Raw genomic sequence first — 22,883 nt, 5'->3', positions numbered from 1 at the left:
AGACTGCAGGGGCTCAGGCCTCCCATGCGGGAGGAGCCCTCCTCTGGGGGCCATGTACAGGGCCCAGTCAGCGCCTGGCAGGGGCCACAAGGCGGTATGCCAGGCCAGGGGCTGGGGGCTGCCTGCCTGTGCACCCTTGTCAGCACCTCACCCGCCTCTGAGCTCACATGTGACTCAGACCTCACTAGTGCAGCCCTCAGCACTGCCCCCACACATCTGTGGGACTAGGTGCTGTGCCCAGGGTCAGCGCTGTCTCCACCGTGGCCCCGGGGCCCTCGCACCTCCCTGTGGGTGGCATCGAGTGTCCGGGCCTGGGTGTCAAGTGGGGTGGCTCTGGGCTGCCTGAGGTGGGAGTGGGCTTGGGGGGCGGGACTTCCTCTAGAGGAGACACCACTGTCCATTCTGAAGGTGGGTGAGGCTCACCTGAGGACCCAGGTCTGAATGCTCCTGTCAGGGTGAAGGGGGCGCTGTGGAGGTGGGCAGCCAGCCAGGGCCCTGTGCCACCGTGTGCGGGACCCCTTGCAGCCCCCCTCCAGCCAGCAGACCTGCACCAGGAGGCCAATGGCCTTGGGTGGGGGGGGGGGCGTGCTGCTGGGCCCTGTCAGTGCAGCTGCAGGTGGAAGAGGTTCCAGGGGGAGGGAGCCGCGCGCAGCCCCTGTCAGCCTGGTGGAGGCTGCGGACGCTTCTCTACAGACCGATTGTAAAGGCATTGCTCCGAAATCCTCGGAGACTGTGCTCGTTCTGCTGGCAGCTGCGGCGCCTGGAGATGAAGCGATTGGGCCTCGCCCGGCGCAGTGGCGGTGCCCGCTCAGGTGCGCGCTGCTTCCCGGAATAGACGCGGCTGTATCTGCACATCTGCTCCCGCCCAGGGCAGGCGGCCGCCCGCGAGCTCCAGGGAATTAGGAATTAAGAGCAGGTTCTTCGAGCGTTTTCCAGTGAAACGTCCTGTGTTTAAGTCACTTTCCTCGGTGTTTCCCACCTACGCGGGCCTGGCCTCGTAGCTGGTAGACAGCGGGCTGAGCAGGGAACGGCGCGTGAGTGAAATGTGTTAGGACTTATGAGAAACTCGTAAGAGGCCGAAGCAAACATGATGCTCGGGGCTGAAGCTGCACGGCAGCAGCCTGGACGCTGGACAGCAGCCGGGAGCCTGTCCTCAGAGGCTGGGGGGACCCGCGTTGTGGACCTGCTGCCCCACAGCCGACCCGGGAACACGGCCTGTGCCTTTTTTCCCCCAGATTTCCCATTTTGTCTGTCTGTTGCCATTGGTTTCTGCCTATTGTTTCCCTTTTGAAATCGATGTTCTGTCATTTACAAACATTTAAGCAGTTTAACTGTGTTTAGCGGTTTGTTTTGTGGTGCGTGTCTGTGTCGGTGCCGTGTGGACACCGACCGCGGTGGATCTTAAGTAGATCACAGGGCCTTGTTGGTTGGATTAGTTTCGAGCCTTGATGTTGTAGGAGAGGTGTGACACTCTGCGCTGCTACATTCGTTAAACTGATAAAAATTCTTTGAAAATTTCTAAATTGCCTGTCATTTGTGTAGCTCAAATCACCAATGACTTTGTATTTTGTAGTTAACAAAATATTAATTACCCACCAATGAGTAAGTCAGAAAAAAAATAATTTTAAGCATCAGTCCATTTAAAGTATCAGCAGCATGGGTTGTTTTTTTTAAATTATTGGGTTATATGTTTAAATGGCTAAAATACCCACTCACCAATCTCCAGTCTGACGTGGCAGCCATGTGATCTTGACAGCGACACATCCTCACTCACGCCAAAGGCTGACCATGAAATTGGTCCATTTCATGCTACGTGAGGTCCTCCTTGCCGGCCGGCTGCCTGCTGCCTCTGGGCCAGCCTGTCCCGCCACACTGGTCTTTGGAGGAGAGCACCTCCTGCCCAGGGCAGTGAGGCTGGGGGTCTGCTCTCTGCTGTCGTGGGGACGGGCCCTCGGTGCTGTTGGAGCCGTGAGTGCTGTCTTCCTGTAGGTGAAAAGGACAGAGCAGGAAACCCAGGGAATGAAATGTTGGGCGCGTCAGGCACCCCAGGGAGCAGGAAAACTAAATCAGCCGCGTCGGGACCTTGCGCACGGCAGGGCCAGTAAACAACCTTCCTGGTGACGCGCTCCTTCCATCACGCTGAAGGCCAGGCCCGCGCCGGCGCTGGAGCTGGGGGAGGGGTCTGCACACACACTCCGTTCTCCGAGGACTGGGAGGGCGTCTGAGGCTCAGCGGCCTGGCCGGAGCCCTGCTGCTCAGGGCTATCCCTCTCGCTCCGCCAGCCCTGCAGCACGGCCTTGGCCCAGGCTCTGCCGCCCTGCTGCACGTCCACTTGCTTCCCATCTCCCTTCGCCGAACAGCCCTGCTCTCTTCTGAACACCTTCAGGTAGAATTCTCCCTTTGATTCCAAAAACAGCCTTAGAAGGTAGATTATATTATTACTCCAATTTACAGAAGAGAAGACTGGGCAAAGTTGTGTGGGCCTTGGCCTCCTCCCAAGGTCGAACTGCCAAACATGCCGTCCACAGTGTCACACAGTGAGCACCACCCCTCCCCTGTGACCGGGGCTGGTATTCTGGCCACCTGTGCTCTCCCCTGAGCAGGTTGGGCTGAGGGAGGAAAGCGGGTGTTAATTGGGCCCTAGAGGAGCAAGTATCTCCCACATCCCAAGTTAGCTTTCTCTGTGGGTCACGCAGTGAGAGCCACCTGAGCTGGAGCTGGAGGCCCCTGTAACCAGGAAGTGATTGCACACTCCATTGCACGTGACATCAGTTTATGTGAAGTGCCGGGGGCCCAGGTGAGGTGTGCATGTAGCCCAAGTGAGACGTGCAGGTGCCCCAGAGGTGAAGTACAGGTGGCCCGGGTGAGATGTGCGGTGGCCCAGGTGTGAAGTGCAGATGGCCCGGGTGAGACGTGCGGGTGGCCCAGGTGTGAAGTGCAGGTGGCCTGGGTGAGATGTGCGTGTGCCCCAGGTGTGAAGTGCAGGTGGCCCAGGTGTGAAGTACAGGTGGCCTGGGTGAGAATGTGGCCTGCTCCCTGTGCACCTACTCACACTGGCCACTCCCTGTCCTGTGGCACTGGGTCCAAGCCTCTACTGAGGCCGCATCTCACACTGAATCCTGCGGCAAGCCCCAGTTTGGCCCCCCAGGAGGCGAGGGCTGTCCCTCAGGGCCGCAGCATAGACTCAGGCCACTGTCCTATGATGTTGACAAATGTACCCTTACGTGTCTGTCTGGCTGCAGCAGACTCAGCAACGCTTTTGGCCCCAGCCTCACCCTGGAAATGGACCTCCAGGCATCTCTTGACCCACAGCGGAGGCAGCCACCTCTCACACGCCCAGCAGGCTGGACGCAGCGCTCGTGCAGCTTCCATGGCGACGCCTTTTGAGATGCTGCCTCCTGCTGCCCATTTAGAGGAGATGAGAAAGGGAAGTCGTTCTGAACATGGTGTTTCGCTTCAGCATCACTCTCAGATTCTCACTCAGCTGCAGACGTGCTTGGCGGCTGTGTCTGCGTCCAGGCAGGCGTCACGGGGTGGGTGGTGCTGTGTGTGGGCCCCTGCTCCCGCCTGCTCGCGTGGTCAGCCGAGCACCGGCCCTCTGCCCTCTGAGGTGCGTCCCACAGCCAGAGATGCACATGAGATATTGGCCTGGCTGGGCAATTTGCGCGGCCTTCCAGGGAGGGTATTAGCATATAAATAGCAGACGCAATGACGACCATCACAGCTGAGCACGTTTAATTTTTAGTTTATAAGATAGAATGGGGTTTTAAATGCATGGCCATCAGCCGCTGAAAGACAAATGCAGTTTGGAGCTCACTTGTCTGACGAGGCCTTACATCATTTTTTTTTTTAAAAAAGGGAAACAGACACATAAAAACTGAACAAAAGTGATTTCTTGGGTGAAAAGTAATTGAGATTGTGCCCCAGTTAATTAGATTGGACAAAATTTATTTAACAGCCCAGCTGTATCTCGGGCACGCGGCTGGCGGGCAGAGCGCTCCTGCGCCAGGCCGCTCTTCTCGTTCCTTCTCGAATAATTAGTAACCTCGCTGCCCTACTTCTGTAAACTGATTGCGTTGTATATTTTAGCCATTTTATTGCTTGTTTAATTATGATCGCCGAGGCTCATTTTTCTAAATCCTTTTAACTGTGGGTGAGAGTCGGTTCGTAGAAAGCCGCGGCAGCCCGCGCCTCCCCAGGGCCGCATGTCTGGGAGGCTGTCCTCCAGCGCGCCTGGCACTCGCCCGTGGCCTCCACAAAGCGCAGGAGGGGTCCGATTGGCCTCAGGGCTCTGGCTGGCCGCCCGAGGACGTCACCAGATAGGGATGGTGAACGCACACCCTGGAGCAGGCAGCCTGGCTGACCCGAGTCCCCTAGACTGGGGCCGGGTCTGGTTTCTCAAGTGTGTTGTGTGGTGTGTTGTTTCGTTGTGATTGGGAGACCCAGCAAACTGCTCTTAAGAACAGTTCACGAGTCCGACCAGAGTTTGAGGACCACCTGCCTCCTCAGAGCCCTCCTTCACAGGATCCTTGCCTGTCCACACGCCCCTGCTCTGCCCCTCCCACTCCCCGTCAGTGCTGGCTTCTTCCCAATCCGTGGCCTTTGGCTTTGAGAGGAGGTGGCCACCACCACTGCCTCGAACCTCTGGACTGGCCCCTCAATGAGCTCAGATGGATGCTTTCCTGTGGGCCTCAGTTCCCCCCGAGCCATGCAGCTTTTCCGAAGTCTTGGAGAGGGCTGTGCGGCCTGGCTGGAGCTGTTTCTGTTCTTTGAACAGGCATTTGGTGCGTGGCCCTTGAGCAGGTCACACAGGTGTCACGCAGCCGTGACTGTGCTGTGACGTCAGCGTCACTGTCTTCCCTGATGGCCGTGCGCCTGGAGTCAGACATCCGGGGGCCCTACGCGCTCCGGGGATTTCAGACGGCCGAGGCTCCCTCACGTGAGCTGAACTCGAGGATGTTGTTTAGAGTCCCTAGTCCTACGTTGTGCAGTTTGCGTGGGGCCCCCAGCCGCTAAAGCTCTGACGCGCAGGTGTGGAGGTGCATGCTGCGTGGCTCTTACAGAGAGAGCCCCAGGTCGTTCCAGCAAAGTTCCGCCTGGAAGACTGGCTGTGGGGACCTCACTCGCAGCTCTGTGGGCCCAGACGGGGTCCCAGGGCGTTGATACAGGACACGTGTCCTCCTAGAGACACGGGCAGCCCCACACGGCCTTATCAGTGCTAATTTAGGGGCAAAGAGGAGCCCAGGCTTCCATATTTAATCACAGGAATAAACAATTTTAGTTGGGGCGGAAGAAGGTATAATTCCTAATAGTTAGCTAAGCAGCTAAATATTTTTTAGGAAATGAAAATTTAATAAAAGTCCCCAGTGAGACTCAAGGGTGTGCGCAATAAGCATAATATTTTATGAAAATGGCCCCATATTTAACCCTGGCACTGTGTGTTACGCGTTGTAGCACCCGGTCCACATCTACCTTTTAGAAAATTAACACATAAATTCTGTTTAGTGTTTGAAGCGCGCTGCACCAGCGGGAACCGTAATGCCCTAAACCTTGGGCTGCTCGCCACCTTTCATAAATTCCTGGGTAGATTCTATACAAAAATAATTTTCAGGTCCGTGGCTCATTGTTATTCAAACGTGATTGATGGTCGTCATTTGCTCGGCTCGGGAGTTAAGTGCCCCTGTCATCTCCAAAGAGTATAATTGGAGCGTCTCACAGGTCAGCGGTGGAGACAGGCTTCCCTTTTGATCAGTGTTAGACTGATAACAAAAATTACCGTTTCCCGTGATGAATGTCTCCCGCGCTCCCAGATGCACGGCTGTGGGTTGTACCTAAACAAGTGCATTTGCATCTGATTATGCCGCCAGGCGGCTCCCGGGCCCGCAGGTATGGCCAAATGCAGGTGATGCCCGGCCTGGGGTGCTGCAGGCTCCACACGTGACTGGCAGCTGAGGGGGCTGTGGGTTTGGCGTAGGGCAGGCACGGGACTCCCGCGGTGGGTCACGGAGCGCTGGCGGCCCAGTCCCCCTCCATCCAGGCCGCGATTATGCCCTGAGGTGTTGCTGTCGGGCCGTGTCAGGCGGTTCGGCTTCTCAAAGTCTGCCTCTCACTGCCTGGAAGGGTCCCCGGGGTTGGTGTTTGTCTCACGGGGTTCTCCCTTCTGGATGTTCCCTCCAGGGGGGCTGGAATTGGCTGTGGCAGGTATTGCTACTCTGGGGGCAGCTGCCCCCTCCTGGCCCGAGAGGCTGGAGGGGAGAGATGGCGCCATCGTTTGGCTGGGCTGGGCTTCTGGGCGCCTTCCTGCTCCGACCCTCTGAGGGAGGACAGGTCCCCCCCGTGAGGGGGGGCGGGGCGCTCCCCCACGCCCTGTCCTGGGGGCGGGTAGGGTCATTGAGAATGTTAGGCGGGGCCTGGGGTGGAGGGGAAGCTGAGCTGGCCCTGGGGGGGTTTCTGCAGCAGGCCCGCAGGGCAGGGCCAGCCGTGGTGCCAACCCCTGCTGCGTGTGGCCCTAGCGTGTGGGCGGGAGCATGGCTGTTGGTCACCAGGGCAGCAGCCCCTCCTGCTTTACGGCCTTGGCTCTTCTGGTGGCTCCGGGCTCCCTCCAGCACAGCATGGGCGACCTCACCACACTGACCCTGCCAAGGAGGTGGCCTCGTCCAAAGAAAACTCTTCAGTGGCTTTTTCACAAGTGATTGTTAAAGACAGAATATTCCAGAAGTGCTGTACTTGCACCGCCACAACCGGAGGCCCAAATGGGGAGCTGGCCCGGTGTAAGCTGGATGTGGCCACGCTGTGCCCAGAGTAGGCTCGTGTCCCGCTCCTCGGGGCTTTGGACGCGCATGTGCCCCGTGAGGTGGCAGGGTGATGCCCGTGTGTGCACTTCACAGGGCCTCACCACTGGCAGGTGTCCCTGTTGTGGGTTGAACTGGACCCCAACCGGCCGCTGGCGGAGGGCCACGGGCTGGTGCAGCTTTCAGGACGGGCCTGGACTTGCAGACGATCTTCAATGCATCCGCATGGCTGAGGACCGGACCCCAACCCAGAGAGGGGGCTCCACGGAAGTGGGACGAGGCATCTCGTGCTCTGCCTGCTGTTTTCATACACGAGTCTTGGGGTGTTTCCATAGACGGCAGCCCCGGGGGACGAGGATGAGGACGAGGACGAGGACGACGAGGACTTTGTGGAGGTCCCAGAGAAGGAGGGGTACGAGGCCTGCATCCCTGACCACCTGCGGCCCGAGTATGGTGAGTGGCGAGGGGCGGGGCACCTGGAGGGGTCCCACTCAGGACTCTGCCCCTTCAGGCATGACCTCACGTCTGGGTCTAGGGCCCACTCAGTGCACGAGCTGGCCAAGGCGGGTGCCCCTAGCCCAAGCCACGTGGTCCTGCAGTTTGCTGCGTCCCTGCCCAGTGACCCTGCCGAGCTGCTTTCACTGAAAATCGTGCAATTCTCCTCTGATGGCCTGGGTAGGAGGCCCAGGCTCCTGCTGTCCCCCAGCCGGGCAGGCCCTAGCCCAGTCCCCGTGGGCGCAGCCAGGACACCCACACAGAGCAGAGGCCTCGGAGGGCCCCTGACTCGATGCACAGTCTCGGGCCCCCCGGGGCAGACAGTGAGCGAGCTCTGCTCCTGCACGCGGGAGGGCGTTGGGGGGGTGTGTGGTTTGGGGTGGGAGGGAGCCGATGGCAGGAGGCCGCTGCTCCCCGTTCTCCGGCTCCCCCACCCCTCAGTCACCATTTCTTGGGGTGTCACGAGCAAGGCAGTGTTCCTCCTCACCGTTTGTAGAGTCACAGGCTCGGTGTCGGTTGGAGGCTGTTTATGCCGTGACAGAGAGCCACGTTGTGCAAACCCGTCTGTGATTGGTCTTTCCCATCTAGAATTTTCTTTTCCAAAAAGCCTCTAAAAGCCATGTTCTGCACCCAGGATTGTGGCCCTCTAGGAAGGAGTGTGTGCCCATGTTAGGGCCCCTCCATGATCCACCTCGGACACACGGGGCGTCACCCCACGTCCGGAGGAAGCAAATAAAAACACGACCCGTGCCTTTGTGGCAAGTGGACAAGCCGATTTAAGTCAGAGTCTGAAAGATGAAATGTAAATTTGTTAAAAGAATTTAGACGGTTAGACAACCCAAGTGCCATTGGGGTGAATTAGTACGATCCCTCACGACTCTCTGTCTGCACGGCCCCTGTTTGCTCCATGCCTGCCATCTGGGTGCCCACGTCCTGCCCGCCAGGGGCCACGGACAGCGGGGACAGCCCATGAGCAGGCTCTCCACCCCCACTCGGCTTCGCTGGCCTTCCTCCTTGGCCTGCCTGTCCTCTCTGCCCGTCCCCCCTCCCTACGCCCTCTGGGCTCTGTTCTTCCAGTTGCCATCGCACTGGAAGTGGTTTTCCCCCACCCCTGGACTACACTGTCACCCCACGTGCCCACGGGGCACCCAGGAGGTGCTTGAGGCCTGCAGGGATAGCCTAGTTGGCCCCAGCCACATCTCCAAGTTTCCACTGCCCAGGAGCCCGGCTGGGGCCTCTGCCTGAGCTCCTCATCTCTGTGCCGGGCAGTCTTGTCTGCCCAGGCCCCTCCACCTGCGTGTGCCCCTCCTCCTCTGCCCCACCTGGCGCCCAGCAGAGGCCCAGCTGCGTGGCCCTGAGGCCCTGGGCCCCTCCTCTAGGGGTATGGGAGCCGGCTCTGACCCTCGGTTCGTTGGCTCGCCGCAGGCACTTTGCACATCCTGCTAGTGAGGTTCGCTCTGGCCGCTGGCTTGTGCTTGGTAGTCGGTGATAATAAGCGGGGTGACCTCAGCCACTGTCCCTGAGAACTCAGTCCACGCCTCCTGCACTTTACCACCCGGGCAGCGGGCGCCAGCAGGGAGGGGGCAGAGCTGCCCCACTGCCTGGCCAGGCCCCTCCCAGCAAGGCCTGCATCCCCCACGCGCACGGTGCCCTGGTGGGCCTGGCTTGTGGAGGCGCCTCGGGCTCGGGAGCTGTCCTGCTGCTCGTCCTCCACTTGCCTCTGGACGGCTCTTGACCTCCTACCCTAGACGTGGTGACGGCTGGCGAGGGTCTGGGCCGGGTGCTGTTGGTTTGTCTTCTCTAGACAGAGTCCAGTCGCAAAGGTGGGTGGCAGAGATCATGGCAGCGCAGGACCGAGGCCTCCGCCGCTGCCCAGCCAGCCTGGCCGAGGGCCGCTGGGTCCAGAGGAGGGTCCCAGCGCCAGGTGGGAGCGGAAGATGGGGGAGGGAGGCGGACTGGTCTCCAGGCCGGGCCTCTGCTCCAGGGCCAGGCTACAGCCCGGCGGGGCGGCCGGCCTCATCCCGCCTCGCACAGAGCGAGCTCTGGAGGTGCGCGCGCGGATGGCGCGTGAGCCAGTTGACGAGGCCGGTTCATCTCCCGTCTCCGTCGTTGCCTTGGAACGTGGCGGGTTCGCAGTGGATTCCCTCTAAATCCACACCGCGCGGAGCCGGCGCTCGCTCCTCGTTTCTTTCTCTGAATTTTCACTGAGGAGCTTTTATCTTCCCCTTAATCCTGGCACTTCTGTCAGGACATAATCTCTTTCTCAAATTTACATTTTAATTACAAGGCCAGCTGCGCAGGGTGGAATCAATAATGTCAGGCGCGCAGCCCACCTTCACGGGAGCTCCGGCCGCCCCGTCTCCGCGATCGATGGCTCGCTCTCCCGCCCGCGGCTGCCGTGGCACTGCAGGCAAATGGTGCCCCTCCGTCAATTTAAACAGAAAGGGGGTTTGGGCATTTTTATGATTCTTTCCAAAAGCAACCGTGGGAGTAGTTCTGAGCCCGGATCCTGTACTTTGTGCTATGTCCGCGGCTGGGAGGGTGCAGCTGGTGGTGTTTAGCCGCGACTCGTGGCCTCTGTCTGCCCAGGAGTCGCCCTCGTCCCTGCAGGTGCACTCGGGCAGGGGGCCATCTGCTCTCTGGGATTTTGCTCTGAAAGTACGTCAGCAAGATTGACTTTCTACAACAGTGTGAAATGGCAGTGCGTTTAGTGCCCTGAGTATTCACCCTGCTTGAACACGCTCACCCATCTTTTTAATGGTTTAAAACAACAAATCAATGAAAAATATATTTCATTCTTGTAACTCTGAGGAGTTCTCATATTGATCTTTCGGCTGTGATTGTATCCATCTGGACGCCACAGCGTCGACCATCAGTCTGGCCTCCCCTCGCCATGCGGGTGGCACACTCGCAGGTGCATGCATGTGGGGCTGACCGCGTGACCCACATGGGGGCGTTGGAAGTTTTTATGAGCTGGGCTGGAAGCTGTGTCCACGACGGAGCCGGGTCGGGGCCCTAGCCACCTTCCCAGTGCACCCGAGCTCGGCCTCAGAGCTCATGGTGCTTCCAGGTGGCCAAGGGTGGACCTGGTCACTCTGCGTGGCTCTGTCCTGTGTCCTCTACTCTCAGCCACAGGAACCCGAGAAGTCAGGGGTAGCCCCTACTCGCACGGCGGCACGCCAGGCTCGAAGGGCATCTAGAGGGTGTTTTCTGGTAAGGGCCAGAGTGTAAACTCGAGAGCCCGTGGCAGCACCCACCTCTATGGTCTCTGTGGAGCAGCTGCAGACGGCACCAGGCAGACAAGCGTGGCCCTGCACCAAGAAACTGGGCACAAAAATGGGCAGTGGGCCAGGCTGCCGACCCTAGGGCAGCAGTGAAGACGGGCGTGGCCTTTTCCGGGTTGTGCCAGGCTGACCCCTGCTGCAGGAGCCGCCCAGGGGACGGCGCACTGCCGGCACAGCCACAGCAGGCCCGGCTCCTTCCCCACCCCTCCTCCTTCCCCAGGGGGCCCTGCTCCCGAGTGGGCGGGCAGCACTCCTCTTGGTGTCCGGGTCTCAGTGTTGTGTCATCTCCCTTCTGATTTTCCTCGTTCAACCCAGGAGCACTCGTAAGTCTGTGCAGGTAGAGGGTGGAGAGGCGCGTGCTCAGGAAGAGCATGGGACTGTGTGTGCGTGATGGGCTTCCTGTCTGTCTCTGTTTCCAACGTCTGGCTCCTTCTGATGGTCACTCGGTGGCCCAAGGACACAGTCTGGGCGGCGCCTGTCCTTCAGAAGTGCCTCAGTCTCCTCGAGATCCCCAGCCCAGCTGTCTGACCGCCACCTGGGGAGGGTCCGTGGAGCTGCCTCAGCGCGGGCTCTGGAGCTGCTCGCGGGGTGCAGATCCCTTCCTGTTGGTGATGCCTTCACATGTTCCTTCTTTTCTGTCCCTTTTTCACTTCAGATCCGGTTTTTCTGGTATCAACTGTTATATCATCTTCTCTGGGTGCCTGTTTGCATAGTGGTTTTCATCTCTTTAGTTTCAGCTTTTTGTACCTGTTCGTTTTAAGTGGGTCTCTTACAGAAAGGAAATTACTAAATATGTGGAAACTAGTCAGAGTTTGTCTCGACTGATCTTAGCCCGTTTCTCTCACTGCTACTCTGTTTTCAGCTGCAGTCGGCCGGCCCACCTGTGCCTGCTTTGACCACACTTTCTCTCTGATTGTTGATTGTTGCTGTCATTTTGTTTTTTTCCTTTTCCCCACCTTTTATTTGCTGGATTAACTTTTCTTCTGCTAGTTTTGAAACTATTCATTAAGTATAAATAAAGTAGTAAGAATGTTTATTTTTCTGAGGGTTCTCCCTAACTTTTTAAGGAGTCACACTTCTATGGACCATTCCCTGTTTATTTCCCTGGTTCATCAGTGTCTACACTGTCCCCTGCAGACTCGTGACGTGGGGCCCTTTCCCTCTAGTCTCCGCCATCCCCAGCATGTCGGACCATCCAGACACCAGCTTGGTTCTGGATGTTGTGAGACTCCAGCTGGGAGGAGGGAGCAGCAGTGAATCTTACGAAGTCCTTTGTCGCATTTACTGGACCCCGCCCTCCTGACTTATTTTTCTTTTGGCGGATTGATTACTTGCTGTAAGAGTATTTTCGAAACAGACGTGCATGCGGTCCCATGTGGGTCTCGTGTGTGAGGGGTCCTTATCCTCTCGTGCACGCGCTCACCCGTCCCTCCATCCCTCCGCAAGCTGCAGCCTCCCCTCTTGCCCGCCGCCTTCCTTAGAAGAAACACCGTCTTGGCCCTCTTCCTCAGCTCTGCTTGTGCCTCCGGCATCTCCCTCAGCTCTTGGAGAGCGTGCCGTGCGCCTGTTGGGCCTCTGTCCTCGTCTCCCAGGATGTGTCGCTCTGTTTATTCTCTCTCTCATGGCCGCGTGCTCTCGCATCTCGGCTTCCCTGTCAGTTCACAGCCCTCGAGGTGCTAGCCGCCTTCAACCAGTTGGGCATGTGGGAAGCAAGCCATGCCCTCCGGGAGGAGCACCTCTGGTGTCCTAGCCCACAGCCTGCCCGTGCCACATCTGCAGCCTTGGGACACCGGCTCGGACAGCGGCCGGAGAGCGCAGCCTGTGCGCCCAGCTGAGAGGGGCCAGCAGGGATCGGAGGGCCCCAAGGTGGGCAGCCTGAGAGCTGACCAGGGTCCTTGCCTCGGCACAGGCAGGCCAGCGGGGCCGGGGAGCCGGGTGAGTGGGCTCCGATAGTGTTGGGAATCTGCCTTCACCCTGCCCTGGGGACCCAGAAATGGCTGCTGGCCTGCAGAGGTCAGTGGCCTGGTGGCGCCGTCTCCGGCCATCTCCTGTGGGGGCGTCAGTGAGGTGCCGGCATCGTGACCTGGGCTGTCTGGTGGCAGGGCAGGCGCTCTGTGGAGTGTGGCTGTGGGCTGTTGGAAGACCTGGTGCTAACCCACCTGGGCCGCGTCCTAACCACGAGGTCACTGCTGTGCCGTCACCAGGGGGTGGGAGCACAGTGCCCCAAGGGATCTCTCAGGGTCATGGGGACTGTGGCCAGGAGCACACATCTCTGTTCCAGGGCTAGAGAAGGACCCAGCAGCGCGGGACTTGGAAGCGAGGAAGAGGACGAGGAGGGATGAGGAAGCGTGCGACCCCACCTCTGCTGCCGCCCAGCTGCATCATCTCCAGGGCCGCTTGCCTTCGTCCCTGCCCCCAAGCCCCAGGTGACTCCCGGACGCCCTGCCTCTGCCCAGAGCTCTGGCCTGCTTCCTCTGGCTGCCCGGGGCGCTTTGGCTCCTTGAAGGCAGCCCGGGTGCACAGCCCTGGCCGGGCGAGCACCTGCTGGTGTCTACCTAGGGTGAGGGCTGTGGGGGCCATGGGGGCTCAGAGCTCTGGCGCATTAGCCAGGGCACAGGAGGGGCCCGAGGCTCTGGGGTCTGAGGGGCAGATGTCAGGGCACCCCCAGGCCCAGGGTGAGCACCACAGATCCGAGGCCAGGTCCCTGCATGGCCATCTGGGGACAACCGGAGCCAGGGGCCAGGTTTCTTGCAGGGCCTCAGCGGCTGCCCTGGAGCCCAGGCTTCAGGGGGCAGAGGTCATTGCTTGAGTGTGCTGACCCCAGGGCTCTAGGTCTGTGCTCGGGGAGTGTGGAGAGCGAGAGGGAGAGGCAGTAGCTGTGGCCGGCTCCAGGCGTGCTTGGTCAGTGCGTCCTGCTCTATTCTTGTGGCCTCTCCAGGACACCACTGGGACCAGAGGAGGCTGCGAAGCTGGCGGCAGAGCGGGCCCGGGCACCTGTTGTGCCCTTTGGGGTGGACCTGTGCTACTGGGGCCAGGAGCAGCCGACGGCTGGCAAGATCTTCAAGTGAGTGCAGACGAGCCTGTGGTTCTCTGGGCCGCCTGGTGGGGGTTGCCTCCCCACCCGATGGACACGGGTGCGTGGCCCGGCCTGCTGCACAGTGCTGCCAGGTTCAGGGGGGCACGAGGGGGCGCCCCCTACGTCGAGCTGATGGCAATGCGCAGGCTCTCGTAGGCACGGTGCGCGGCCATGGAACTGTGCCCACAGGCGTTTGGACTTCTCTGAACCTCCCTGAACCTCCCTGGGGAGACGTCCACGTCGTCCTCCCCGAGGGTCAGGCATCCTGACCAGGAAGGGTTGGCTGCCAGGGCCAGGGCCCTCCCGGCCCTTCATGTCCTTTGGTGCCTCTGCCCAGGCCCTATCCCACTGCCCTCTGGTCCTCTGACTCAGGCCTCCGTGTGGGCCGGGCCTGACACTCTGCCGCGAGTCTCTGGGTGACCGCCCACCTCACTGCAGTGGCCCTGCTTTCTCTCTGTGGAGCCGCGGACGAGGGGCACGATCCGGCCACCTGCCCCCCGTCGTCAAGGTGCCCGCCCTGCTCCAGCCCTGTGTCCTGCCAGGCCCAGCTGGCCGGTGGGCACAGCCTCCCGTGTCTGTCCTATGGGACCCGGAACTGGCTCCGGGAGTCTTGGGATCTGCCTTCCTCAGTGCCTGCCCGGGCCTTGTGACGGGCTGCCAGGCGCGTCCCTGCAGGCGGCTCTGAGCGTCTCTGGTTTGCATCGCAGATCTGACTCTGAGCATCGCTTCTGGAAGCCCAGCGAGGTGGAGGAGGAGGTGGACAACGCCGACGTCTCGGAGACGCTCCGGAGCCGCCGCATCACCTTTGCGGGGCGATTTGAGCCGGTGCAGCACCGGTGCCGCGCCCCAAGGCCCGACGGCCGGCTCTGCGAGCGCCAGGACCGGCTGAAGGTGAGGCGGTGGCCGTGGCTGGTGAGGCCCGTGGGCATGCAGGGGCGGCTGCCTCGGGCCGGCTGGGCCAGGACAGCGCAGCCGGAGGGAAGTGCCTGGGCTGGGGCCCCCTCCCCAGGGAGGGCTGGTCTGTGGCTGGCAGGGATCACGTAGCCACTGAATCGTGCTGGGGCCTCCTGTCCGGGCGAGGGCCTGGCGTCTGGGCACAGGACCCGGGACGCTCTCAGGGCCAGGACACTCGCTCCTGCCTTTCCTCCCTCCACAGCGTCTCCTGAGCCCACTCCGCTGGGCCTGGGCGTCACAGGGGCCTCCTGGTGCACGGGGGCTGGGGCAGAGGGAGGTCCTTCAGCCAGGCTGACTCAGGTCCCAGACTCCACTCCACGCCTGGCTCTGTCCTGGCAGTGTCCGGAGCGCCCCTCCTTTGAGGGATGTGAGATCAAAGGGTGGTGTGGGCCAGCCTCCCCGAGAGCAGAGATGGCGGTGGCCCCCTCCCACCATCAGAGCCCCCCGTCTTTGTGTAGTGCCCTTTCCACGGGAAGATCATCCCGAGAGACAATGCGGGACGGCCCCTCAACCCAGAGGACAGGGCCCGGGAGCAGAGGCAGCAGCTGCAGAGGACGGCAGGACGCTCAGGTAGGTCTGGGGGCCGGGGGGCCAGCACTGCATTGGGGGACAGCCCTGGACCACAGCGGCCACCAGGGCTGCCGTGGTGTCTGTGTGGTCACCTGTGGCCTCCAGCTGGTCATAGCGAGCAGCAGTGCACCAGGGGATGCACTGTCCCTGGGCCTGTAGGATGCTCAGTCTTCCACTGGGGCCAGGTTTCCCCGTGGCTCCTGACGGGAGACGTGGGCACTGCCACAGTTTAAGCTGCCTTGTTGTCGTTTGTCTGCATGTTTGGGTTCTGGGGTCTTGGACGTATTTTTAAGTAGAGGAAGGAGTGGAGGGGAGGTGAGCTGGACCCTGTGCCACTTAGAGGGGCCGGTGCAGTCCTCCTCATGTTACCCTGCTCCCGCCCAGTCCCCTGCCCTGTGAGCTCTTGTGTGGGCGCAATTGCTCCACACCTCCTACCCCCCACAGCAGGCAGGAGGGCGGTGTGTGCACGTATGTGTGCTGTATGTGGCGTGTACGTTGTGTGTAAACGTGTGTGTGTTGTGCACGTGCATGTGTGTGCACCCCTGGGCAGGAGGCGAGGGTGCTGCCCACGGTCCAGGCAGGCCCGACTGAGCCTCTGGACCTCTGGCTTTAGGGACCCAGGTCTCCACAGAGCGCTCTTTCGGGGTCCTCCTCGGGGCTCCCAAGTTTCAGACCAAATAGACCATGGGCTTCAGCCACCTGGACTTTGTTCTCGTGACAATTCGGGGAATGCGTCTCCTCCCGGTACGCATGTCTGTGCTGTGTGCTGGCCCTGTGCTGCACTCAGGCTGGCAGCTGCCCGGTCTCCAGAGCGCCCTGAGCAGGAGGGCTGGGCTGTGACACACACAAGTGTCGTCATGGGCAGGGCTGCTTGTCAGCACGCTCGGGGTGGGGGCATCGAGGCAGCCCTCGTCGGGCTCGACATCTCAGGGTCTGTCGCGCCTGGCTGAGGTCTCGTGGCGCTGGCCGCCTCGGGCCCCTTTCCTGAGAAGAGCTGCGCCCGCAGCCCGGAGCCCCAACGAAGGCGGAGGTGTCCGTGGGGGCAGCACTGGCGTGCACGTGAGGGTCCCAGCCGCTGCGTGTGTCATCAGTGGGGTTTTCCCCTTTGTCATAAGAGACGAATATTAGATCTCAGCCTGACACGCAGGGTCGGCGCCCGGGCCCTCACCCTGGAGGCCTCGGGGAGGGGCCCCTGACCCGCTAATCCGCGGGGCGAGCCCTTCCCTGGTGGCTCACACTCAGGAGCAAATTAAGTGGCTATTTTTTGTGTCAGCCTGAAGAGTATCTGGCTCTCCAGCCTCGGCGGCTTGTTAACAACAGGTACCGGCTGCGGCCGCGGGCCGGGCTGGCCAGTCAGATGTGAAATAGCGTCTCTTTACTAACGACAGTATCGATCCCGCCTCCCTCGCACGCAGGCCAATTTTCTCTTCCCTGGCGCTCACCTCGGTGACAATGCACACGGAGCTCCGGGCCCGTCAGCACGCAGGAAGGCCGCACGCCCCGGCATCTATCGATTTTTTTCAAAGGCTTTTAAATTGCTCCTTCATTTTCCTGAGATGCTCATTCCATCTCCACTGGGTGCCGGCGTTTTTCCGTTGTGTTTAAACAATTGCTCCATTCACTGGGATCCCAAACTGTGACGCCTTCTTATTATTGGGAGATAAACTGTTTAGACAGTTTTCCTTAATCTTGGATTAATCGTTCTTCTATCTGAATTGTGCAGCCCCGTATTCCTTCACTTCAAAAAATCAGCTTGGGGTGGCCTCGCCATCTGTCTGTCTGGGGCGCGTGGCTCCTGCCCTCGCTGTATGGGCCCTCTGCCCCCGGCCTGTGGGCTTCCTGTCTGCGTGGTGGGCGCCATCGGTGTGACGCCTGTCCAGCAGCCTTCTGCAAGCCAGGGTCGGTGTCCGTAGGTCTGGGCGCAGGGAGATGCTGTGCTGTCACATCCCTGACCTCGGTGGCCTTCCTGAGATGGCCGGGCTGGACCAACACCGTGTCTCATGGACCCCTGCTCAGCCTTTTGGAGGCAGAGCAGTGCCGGCCAGGGATGCAGAAGCAGACCCTGAGACAGCAAGGAGCTGCCAGGGCAGGGTTGGAACCCCGGGCCTGTGCCCCCTAGGCGGGGAGCCCCCCTGCCACCCCGTTTAGACAGTTAATGCCTTGTCGGTCCTGGCAGATGAGCACACTGGCCTGGCTGTGCTGCACCCCGGGGCTGGCGAGGCCAGGCTCTGCGGGGCTGGGTGATATTTCCCCTCAGAGCACGGTCTCTAGCTGCCCCACAGGGCCGGGGCTGTGACGGCCAGGAAGAGCAGGGTGTGCTGATGCCCTCATTGCTGAGGCCTGTGGCCAAGTAGTCTTTGGACCAACAAAAAGGAAAGCCCGGCCACCCTGCCCCTCAGCCGTGGCTGCCTCTGCTGCACAACCTCCAGCCCGCAGTCGGGTCTGGCGGCCACGATTGGGGTTCTGGCGGGACACAGTCCAGCTGGGAGGCTGGGAAGCAGCCTGTGGGTGTCACCGTCCCCCAGCCACCCCCCTTGGCTGCCTTCCTGCCTGAGAGGTCAGTGGATGCACAGGAATGGCCTCCGGGCTCCCCCCGGCTCCTCCCCGGCCTGTGAGGGCACGGGCGGGCAGGTGGGGAGGAGCTCAGCCCTGCCCTCAGCCAGCGTCAGGGAGGGCCGGGGCTCAGGCGAGAGGCGCCCTGACTGTACAGGGTTTCCTGAGGTCTGGGGTCTGTCTGCAGACTGGCAGGACCCGGAGTTTATGAGGGACGTGGAGGCAGCCACGGGTGTGGACCTCGGCGCATCCAGGGCCAGCGGGAGAGGCAAAGGCAAGAGGAAGAAGCACCCTGGCCTCACCGACCTGAAGCGGCAGGCTGACACCGCCCGTGCGCGCATCTCCAAGAAAGTCTTCGCCAAGTAAGGGCCCCTTGCCGAGTGCCCCCCAGCCCCTGGATTCGGGGTGCTGGGTGGAAGTCGGCCCTGCTCCGAGGCGTTCTCTGGCTCCCCTTCTGCCGCACGTTTCTCCCGGTGATCACTGGGCCGTCAGGACAGATGCTCCCAGCCAGCTGTAGGCCCGTCAGGAGCCAGGAGCCGTCCCCCAGGGGGACAGAAGGACACCTTCCCATGTAGGCTCCCCTGGCCAGCCAGCGTGCACTCACGGCCCAGTGGTCGGAGGAGAGCCAGCCCCAAGTCTCTCCCTTCCCTGGCTGACCCAGAAGGGATGGGTGCTGGCCAGGCTGGCCCCTCGTGGTTAGTGCCCAGAGGTGTCCACATGGTGACCTCAGCAAGGGCAGTTATGTCTGATGCTGCAGGGCAGGGGTTGCAGCCCCAGCCACGCTCAGCTGGTGCCACCAGGGGCAGGTGTGCCTTGTGCTGCTCCAAGCCTGGCTCTGGGGGTTAGGGGTCGGCTGGATCTTCCCGGACCAGCCTGGCCCGTGGGAACTCGGCAGGCCAGAGCAGAGAGGCCACCAGCCCAGCATCCCCACTGCCTGTCCACCGGGGTCGGCCAGAGGTGCCTGCCGCGTTCACGGTGTGGCTAGAGGTGGGTAGGCCACCTGCTTAGAAACCACACAGCCACGGTCTCCCTCCTCAGGTTCGTGCCCTGACCCTGAGGGCACTGGCTCCTTAGGCTGGCTCCTGAGGCAGCTTTCCCGCCAGGACCCCGGAGGGCACTCAGCTCAGCTCACCCGGCAGACGAGGCCCCTCCTGCCCTCCTGGCCACGTCACTGCCGTGTGCCCAGCCTGAGTGGGGCTGGACAGGAGGGCAGATCCCTTGGCACCTACATGGGGCCCCACAGCCCATGGACCAGCCCTTCGCTGCTGGCCTGCCCTGTCCATCAGTGTCCAGAGGAGGGCCCGGCCCAGCCCGGCATAGAGCTGGTTTTCTGGGATCAGCCAAGGAAGGGCCTGCTGGGTGCTAACGCCCAGAGGAATGTCGCCAAGCGGCCTCCACTTTTCCTCCACGGGGCCCAAAGTCTGGCTGCTCGCTGCAGCGTGTGGCTGGGGCTCTCCCTGCAGGAGGGCCACAGTGACCGACCCCTCACAGGCCGGTCGAGCCCCAGAGCAATGCCCAGCGGTCCATGGCGCTCCAGGACAAGGGGCATCCCTGCTTCGTGGCTTCAGCAGCTTCCTCCCGGGCACAGGGACCTGCTGGGTCCAGGGCCCTCAAGCAGCCGAGCTAGGCGGTGAGACGCACTGGAGCTGCTCGTGCGTGTCTTCTTGCTGCATGTTCCCAGTATTTGCCCCGACCTGGCAGCAGCGCTCTGTGTGCAGCTGGGCAAGAGCTGGGCCGAGTCTGAATCGGTGCTTCCTAACTGCGTTTGCCTGCACGCCACCCCCCGCCTGGTCGCTGGGCAGGCTGGGCCCTCATTCTGGGGTACAACCTGATGCTGGCAGGACTGGGGGGTCCTAGGACTGCCTGCAGGACTCAGGGAGGCGATGGGAGAAGCCCAGGGCATGGCCAAGCCCACCTTCAGGGGCAGAGCCGTCCACTGTGGTTTCTGGCTCTGGATGGGTAGACTCTGGCCGACTACAAGCTGTGTCGCCCACCCCAGGACGGGTACTAGATCCACACCAGGCCGTGTTCGGGAGCCCGGCCCTGCCCAGCGCCTCCCTGATCGTGTCTTGCTTTGCTTTCCCCACAGGGCAGCCGTGCAGAGGGTGGTGACAGCCATGAACCAGATGGATCAGAAGAAGCACGAGAAGTTTGCAAACCAGTTTAACTATGCACTGAATTAGAGGGCTGGGCCAGGTGTGCTGTGGGCCCCTCTGGTCGTCCCCTTCTCATCTCCCTCCACCAGCGCACTAGGATGGGAGAGCAGACGCAGGTGTAGGCAGTAACCATGGCCACCATGGTTGCTTATATTTAATTCAAGGAAATGGTGCATATTCTAATTAAAATTCCCCAGAGGTATGGACTCTCCTTGCTGGGGCTGGCCATTGTCATCTAGGGTACAGGTCTGGCCTGCCTCAGAGGCCCTTGGAGCCTGGGTGTTGAATGGGGCAGCCGTGTCCACAGTGGGGCGTCCGTGTGTTTTGTGACGTGGTTCAGAGTCGAGGGAATGTATACACGGCTCAGCACTTGGAACGTGTGTGTGGCCCCCACACCCTATTTTCTGCCTCCTCCCCAGGGGCAGCCACTCGAGGAGCTTGAGGACACCCACATGTTTCTGTACTTCCTGTTTTTAACCCAAACACAAAGGGAAGTGGACCCCCCACACTGTCGCGCCTGCATTTCCAGCTCCTGGAACATGTTGGTGACGAGAGCATGTCCGACGGCAGAGAAGGCCCTTGCTCTGCGTTTTCCACTCACTTTATTGAGATGTAACTGAGTACGTGACAGCCGCCTGCTTTAGGCGTCCAGCCCGCGGGCATTGGTGCGTTCGCAGTGCCGTGCGCCCCCGTGGCTGTCCGGTCTAGAACCTGTCATCACCCCCCCCCTCCCCCCCCGCAGTCTCCCCCTGGCCTCCAGGTCTACCGTGTCTTTCTGGACGTTTTGTATGGATGGAATCATGACAGCACGTGGCCTTTTGTGTCTGGCTTCTTTCACTCAGCACAGTGTTTCCAAGGTTCGTTTGTGCTGGAGAATGTGCCAGAACTTCCTTCCTCGTTGCCCAACAAGACTCCATGTGTGGACATCCCATTCTTGATCTGTAGATGTGGACATTTGGGTTGTTTGCACTCTTGGCTATCATGAGGAAGGTTGCTACGAACGCTTGCATCCAAGTCTTTGTGTGGACGTATGTTTTTATCTCTAGGAGTGGAATTCCTGGGTCGTATGGTAATGCTGCGTTTACCCTTCTGAGGAGCTGTGGATCTGTCTCCCACAGTGGCCTTACCACCTTATGTTCCCACCAGCTGTGCCTGGGGTTCCAGTCTCCATGTTCTTGCCAACACTTGTTACTACCTTTTTTTTGGTGAGGAAAATTGTCACTGAGCTAGCATCTGTACCAATCTTCCTCTATCTTATGTGGGATGCCTCCACAGCTTGGCTTGACAAGTGGTGCTAGGTCCACGCCTGGGATCTGAACCTGTGAACCCCGGGCTGCCAAAGTGGAGCACACAACCTTAACTACTATGCCACAGGGCCGGCCCCTGTTACTATCTTTTTAATTTCAGCCATCCTAATGGGTGTGAAGTGGCCTCATTGTGGTTTTGATTTGCATTTTCCTAATGACTAATGATATCGAGCATCTTTTCATGTACTTATTGACCATGTGTATGTCTTTGGGAAAATGTCAATTCAGATCTTTTGCCCATTTTTAATTGAATTGTTTGTTTTGAGTTGTAAGAGTTCTTTATGTGTTCTGGATACTAGGCCCTTATATGATTTGCAAATATTTTTTCCCATTCTGTCTTTTCACTTTCTTGACAGTGTCCTTGGAAGCACAAAAGTTGTTAATTTTGATGAACTCCAGTATATCTGTTTTTCTTTTGTCCCTTGTGCTTTTCTTGTCTTTTCTAAGCAACCGTTGTCTAACGCAAGGTCATGAAGGGGTACCCCTGTGTTTTCTTCTAAGAGTTGTATAGTTTCAGCTCTTAAATTTAGGTGTTTGATCCATTTGGAGTTAATTTTTGTGTGCGTGTGAGGTAGAGTCCAGCTTCCTCCTTTCATGTGGATGTCGAGCTGTCTCAGGACTCTTTGTTGAACAGATGATTATTTTCCCATTGATTTATTGATCATCAGTTGACCATAAATGTACGAGTTTGTATCTGGTCACTCAGTTGTATCCCCGTGACCTGTATTCCCTCGTGTCAATGCCTCAATTAATGTAGCTCCGCGGTGAGTATCTAAATCTGAAAGTGAGTCCTCCAACTTTGTTCTTTTTCAAGATTGTTTTGCATTTCCACATGAATTTTAAGATCAGCTTATCAATTTATGCAAAAAGGTGGCTTAGACTTTGAGAGGGGCTGTTGAATCCAGAGATCACTTTGGAAAGTGTTGTCATCTTAATATTAAACTGTCTCATTCACGAACTTGGGGTATCTTTTGATTTATTTCTGTCTTTAGTTTATTTCAACAGTGTTTTGTAGTTTTCAGTGTACAAGTTTTGCACTTATTTTGTTAAATTTATTCCTAAGTATTTTATTCTTTTTGATGCTACTGTAAACAAAATTGTTCTCTGAATTTCATTTTTGGATTGTTTATTGCTAATGTATAGAAATACAACTGATTTCTGTATGTTGGTCATGTATCCTGAAACCTTGCTGAACTTATTTATTCTAATAGTTGTATGTGTAGATTCCTTAGGATTTTCTGTACACGCAGTCATGTCATCTGCAAACAGAAATGTGTCATTTCTCCCTTTCTAGTTTGGATTCCTTTTCTTTCTTTCTTTCTCTTGCTGGCCTCCCTGGCTGGAACCTCTGGTTCGGTGTCAAAGAGCCATGGTGGGAGGGGCAGCGTGGTCCTGATCCCGATCAGAGGGGAAGAGCTTTCAGCTGTGACCGTTGAGTGTGGTGGTGTAGATGCTTTTTTCAGGTTGAGGAACGGCCCCTTTAATCCTCATTTGTTGGTGTTTTTGTCGTGAAGGGTGTTGGGTTTTGTCAAGTGCCCTTTCTACGTCTGTGGGTGATTGTGTGGCTTTGTCCTGCATTCTGTTGATGTGGTTACCGTGTCGATTGCTTTTCATAGGTTGAACCACCCTTGCAAATTCATGGGATAAATCCCACTTGTCGTGATGTGTCGTCCTTTTCTATGTTCCTGCATTTGGTT

General features: G+C 59.2%; 1 protein-coding gene across 4 annotated transcripts in view; it reads left to right on the top strand.

Annotated features, from left to right (window-relative positions):
* UVSSA (UV stimulated scaffold protein A) overlaps positions 1-22,144 on the top strand; it is a 32,190-nt gene extending 10,046 nt beyond the window's left edge. For all 4 annotated transcript variants that reach the window (XM_070264068.1, XM_014738760.3, XM_070264067.1 and 1 more), the window contains 7 exons: positions 7,127-7,244; positions 12,852-12,996; positions 13,509-13,634; positions 14,354-14,537; positions 15,059-15,170; positions 17,911-18,085; positions 19,813-22,144. In XM_070264068.1, coding sequence (XP_070120169.1) covers positions 7,127-7,244; positions 12,852-12,996; positions 13,509-13,634; positions 14,354-14,537; positions 15,059-15,170; positions 17,911-18,085; positions 19,813-19,906 — 954 coding nt within the window. In that variant the 3' untranslated portion in view covers positions 19,907-22,144. The remainder of the gene's footprint in view (positions 1-7,126; positions 7,245-12,851; positions 12,997-13,508; positions 13,635-14,353; positions 14,538-15,058; positions 15,171-17,910; positions 18,086-19,812) is intronic.
* The last annotated feature ends 739 nt before the right edge of the window (positions 22,145-22,883 follow it).

Source organism: Equus caballus, chromosome 3 (genome assembly GCF_041296265.1).
Source record: "Equus caballus isolate H_3958 breed thoroughbred chromosome 3, TB-T2T, whole genome shotgun sequence".
In the NCBI taxonomy this organism is placed as follows: Eukaryota; Metazoa; Chordata; class Mammalia; order Perissodactyla; family Equidae; genus Equus; species Equus caballus.
The sequence above is the reverse complement of the archived record's forward strand: the minus strand, read 5'-3'. Positions and strand labels throughout refer to the sequence as shown.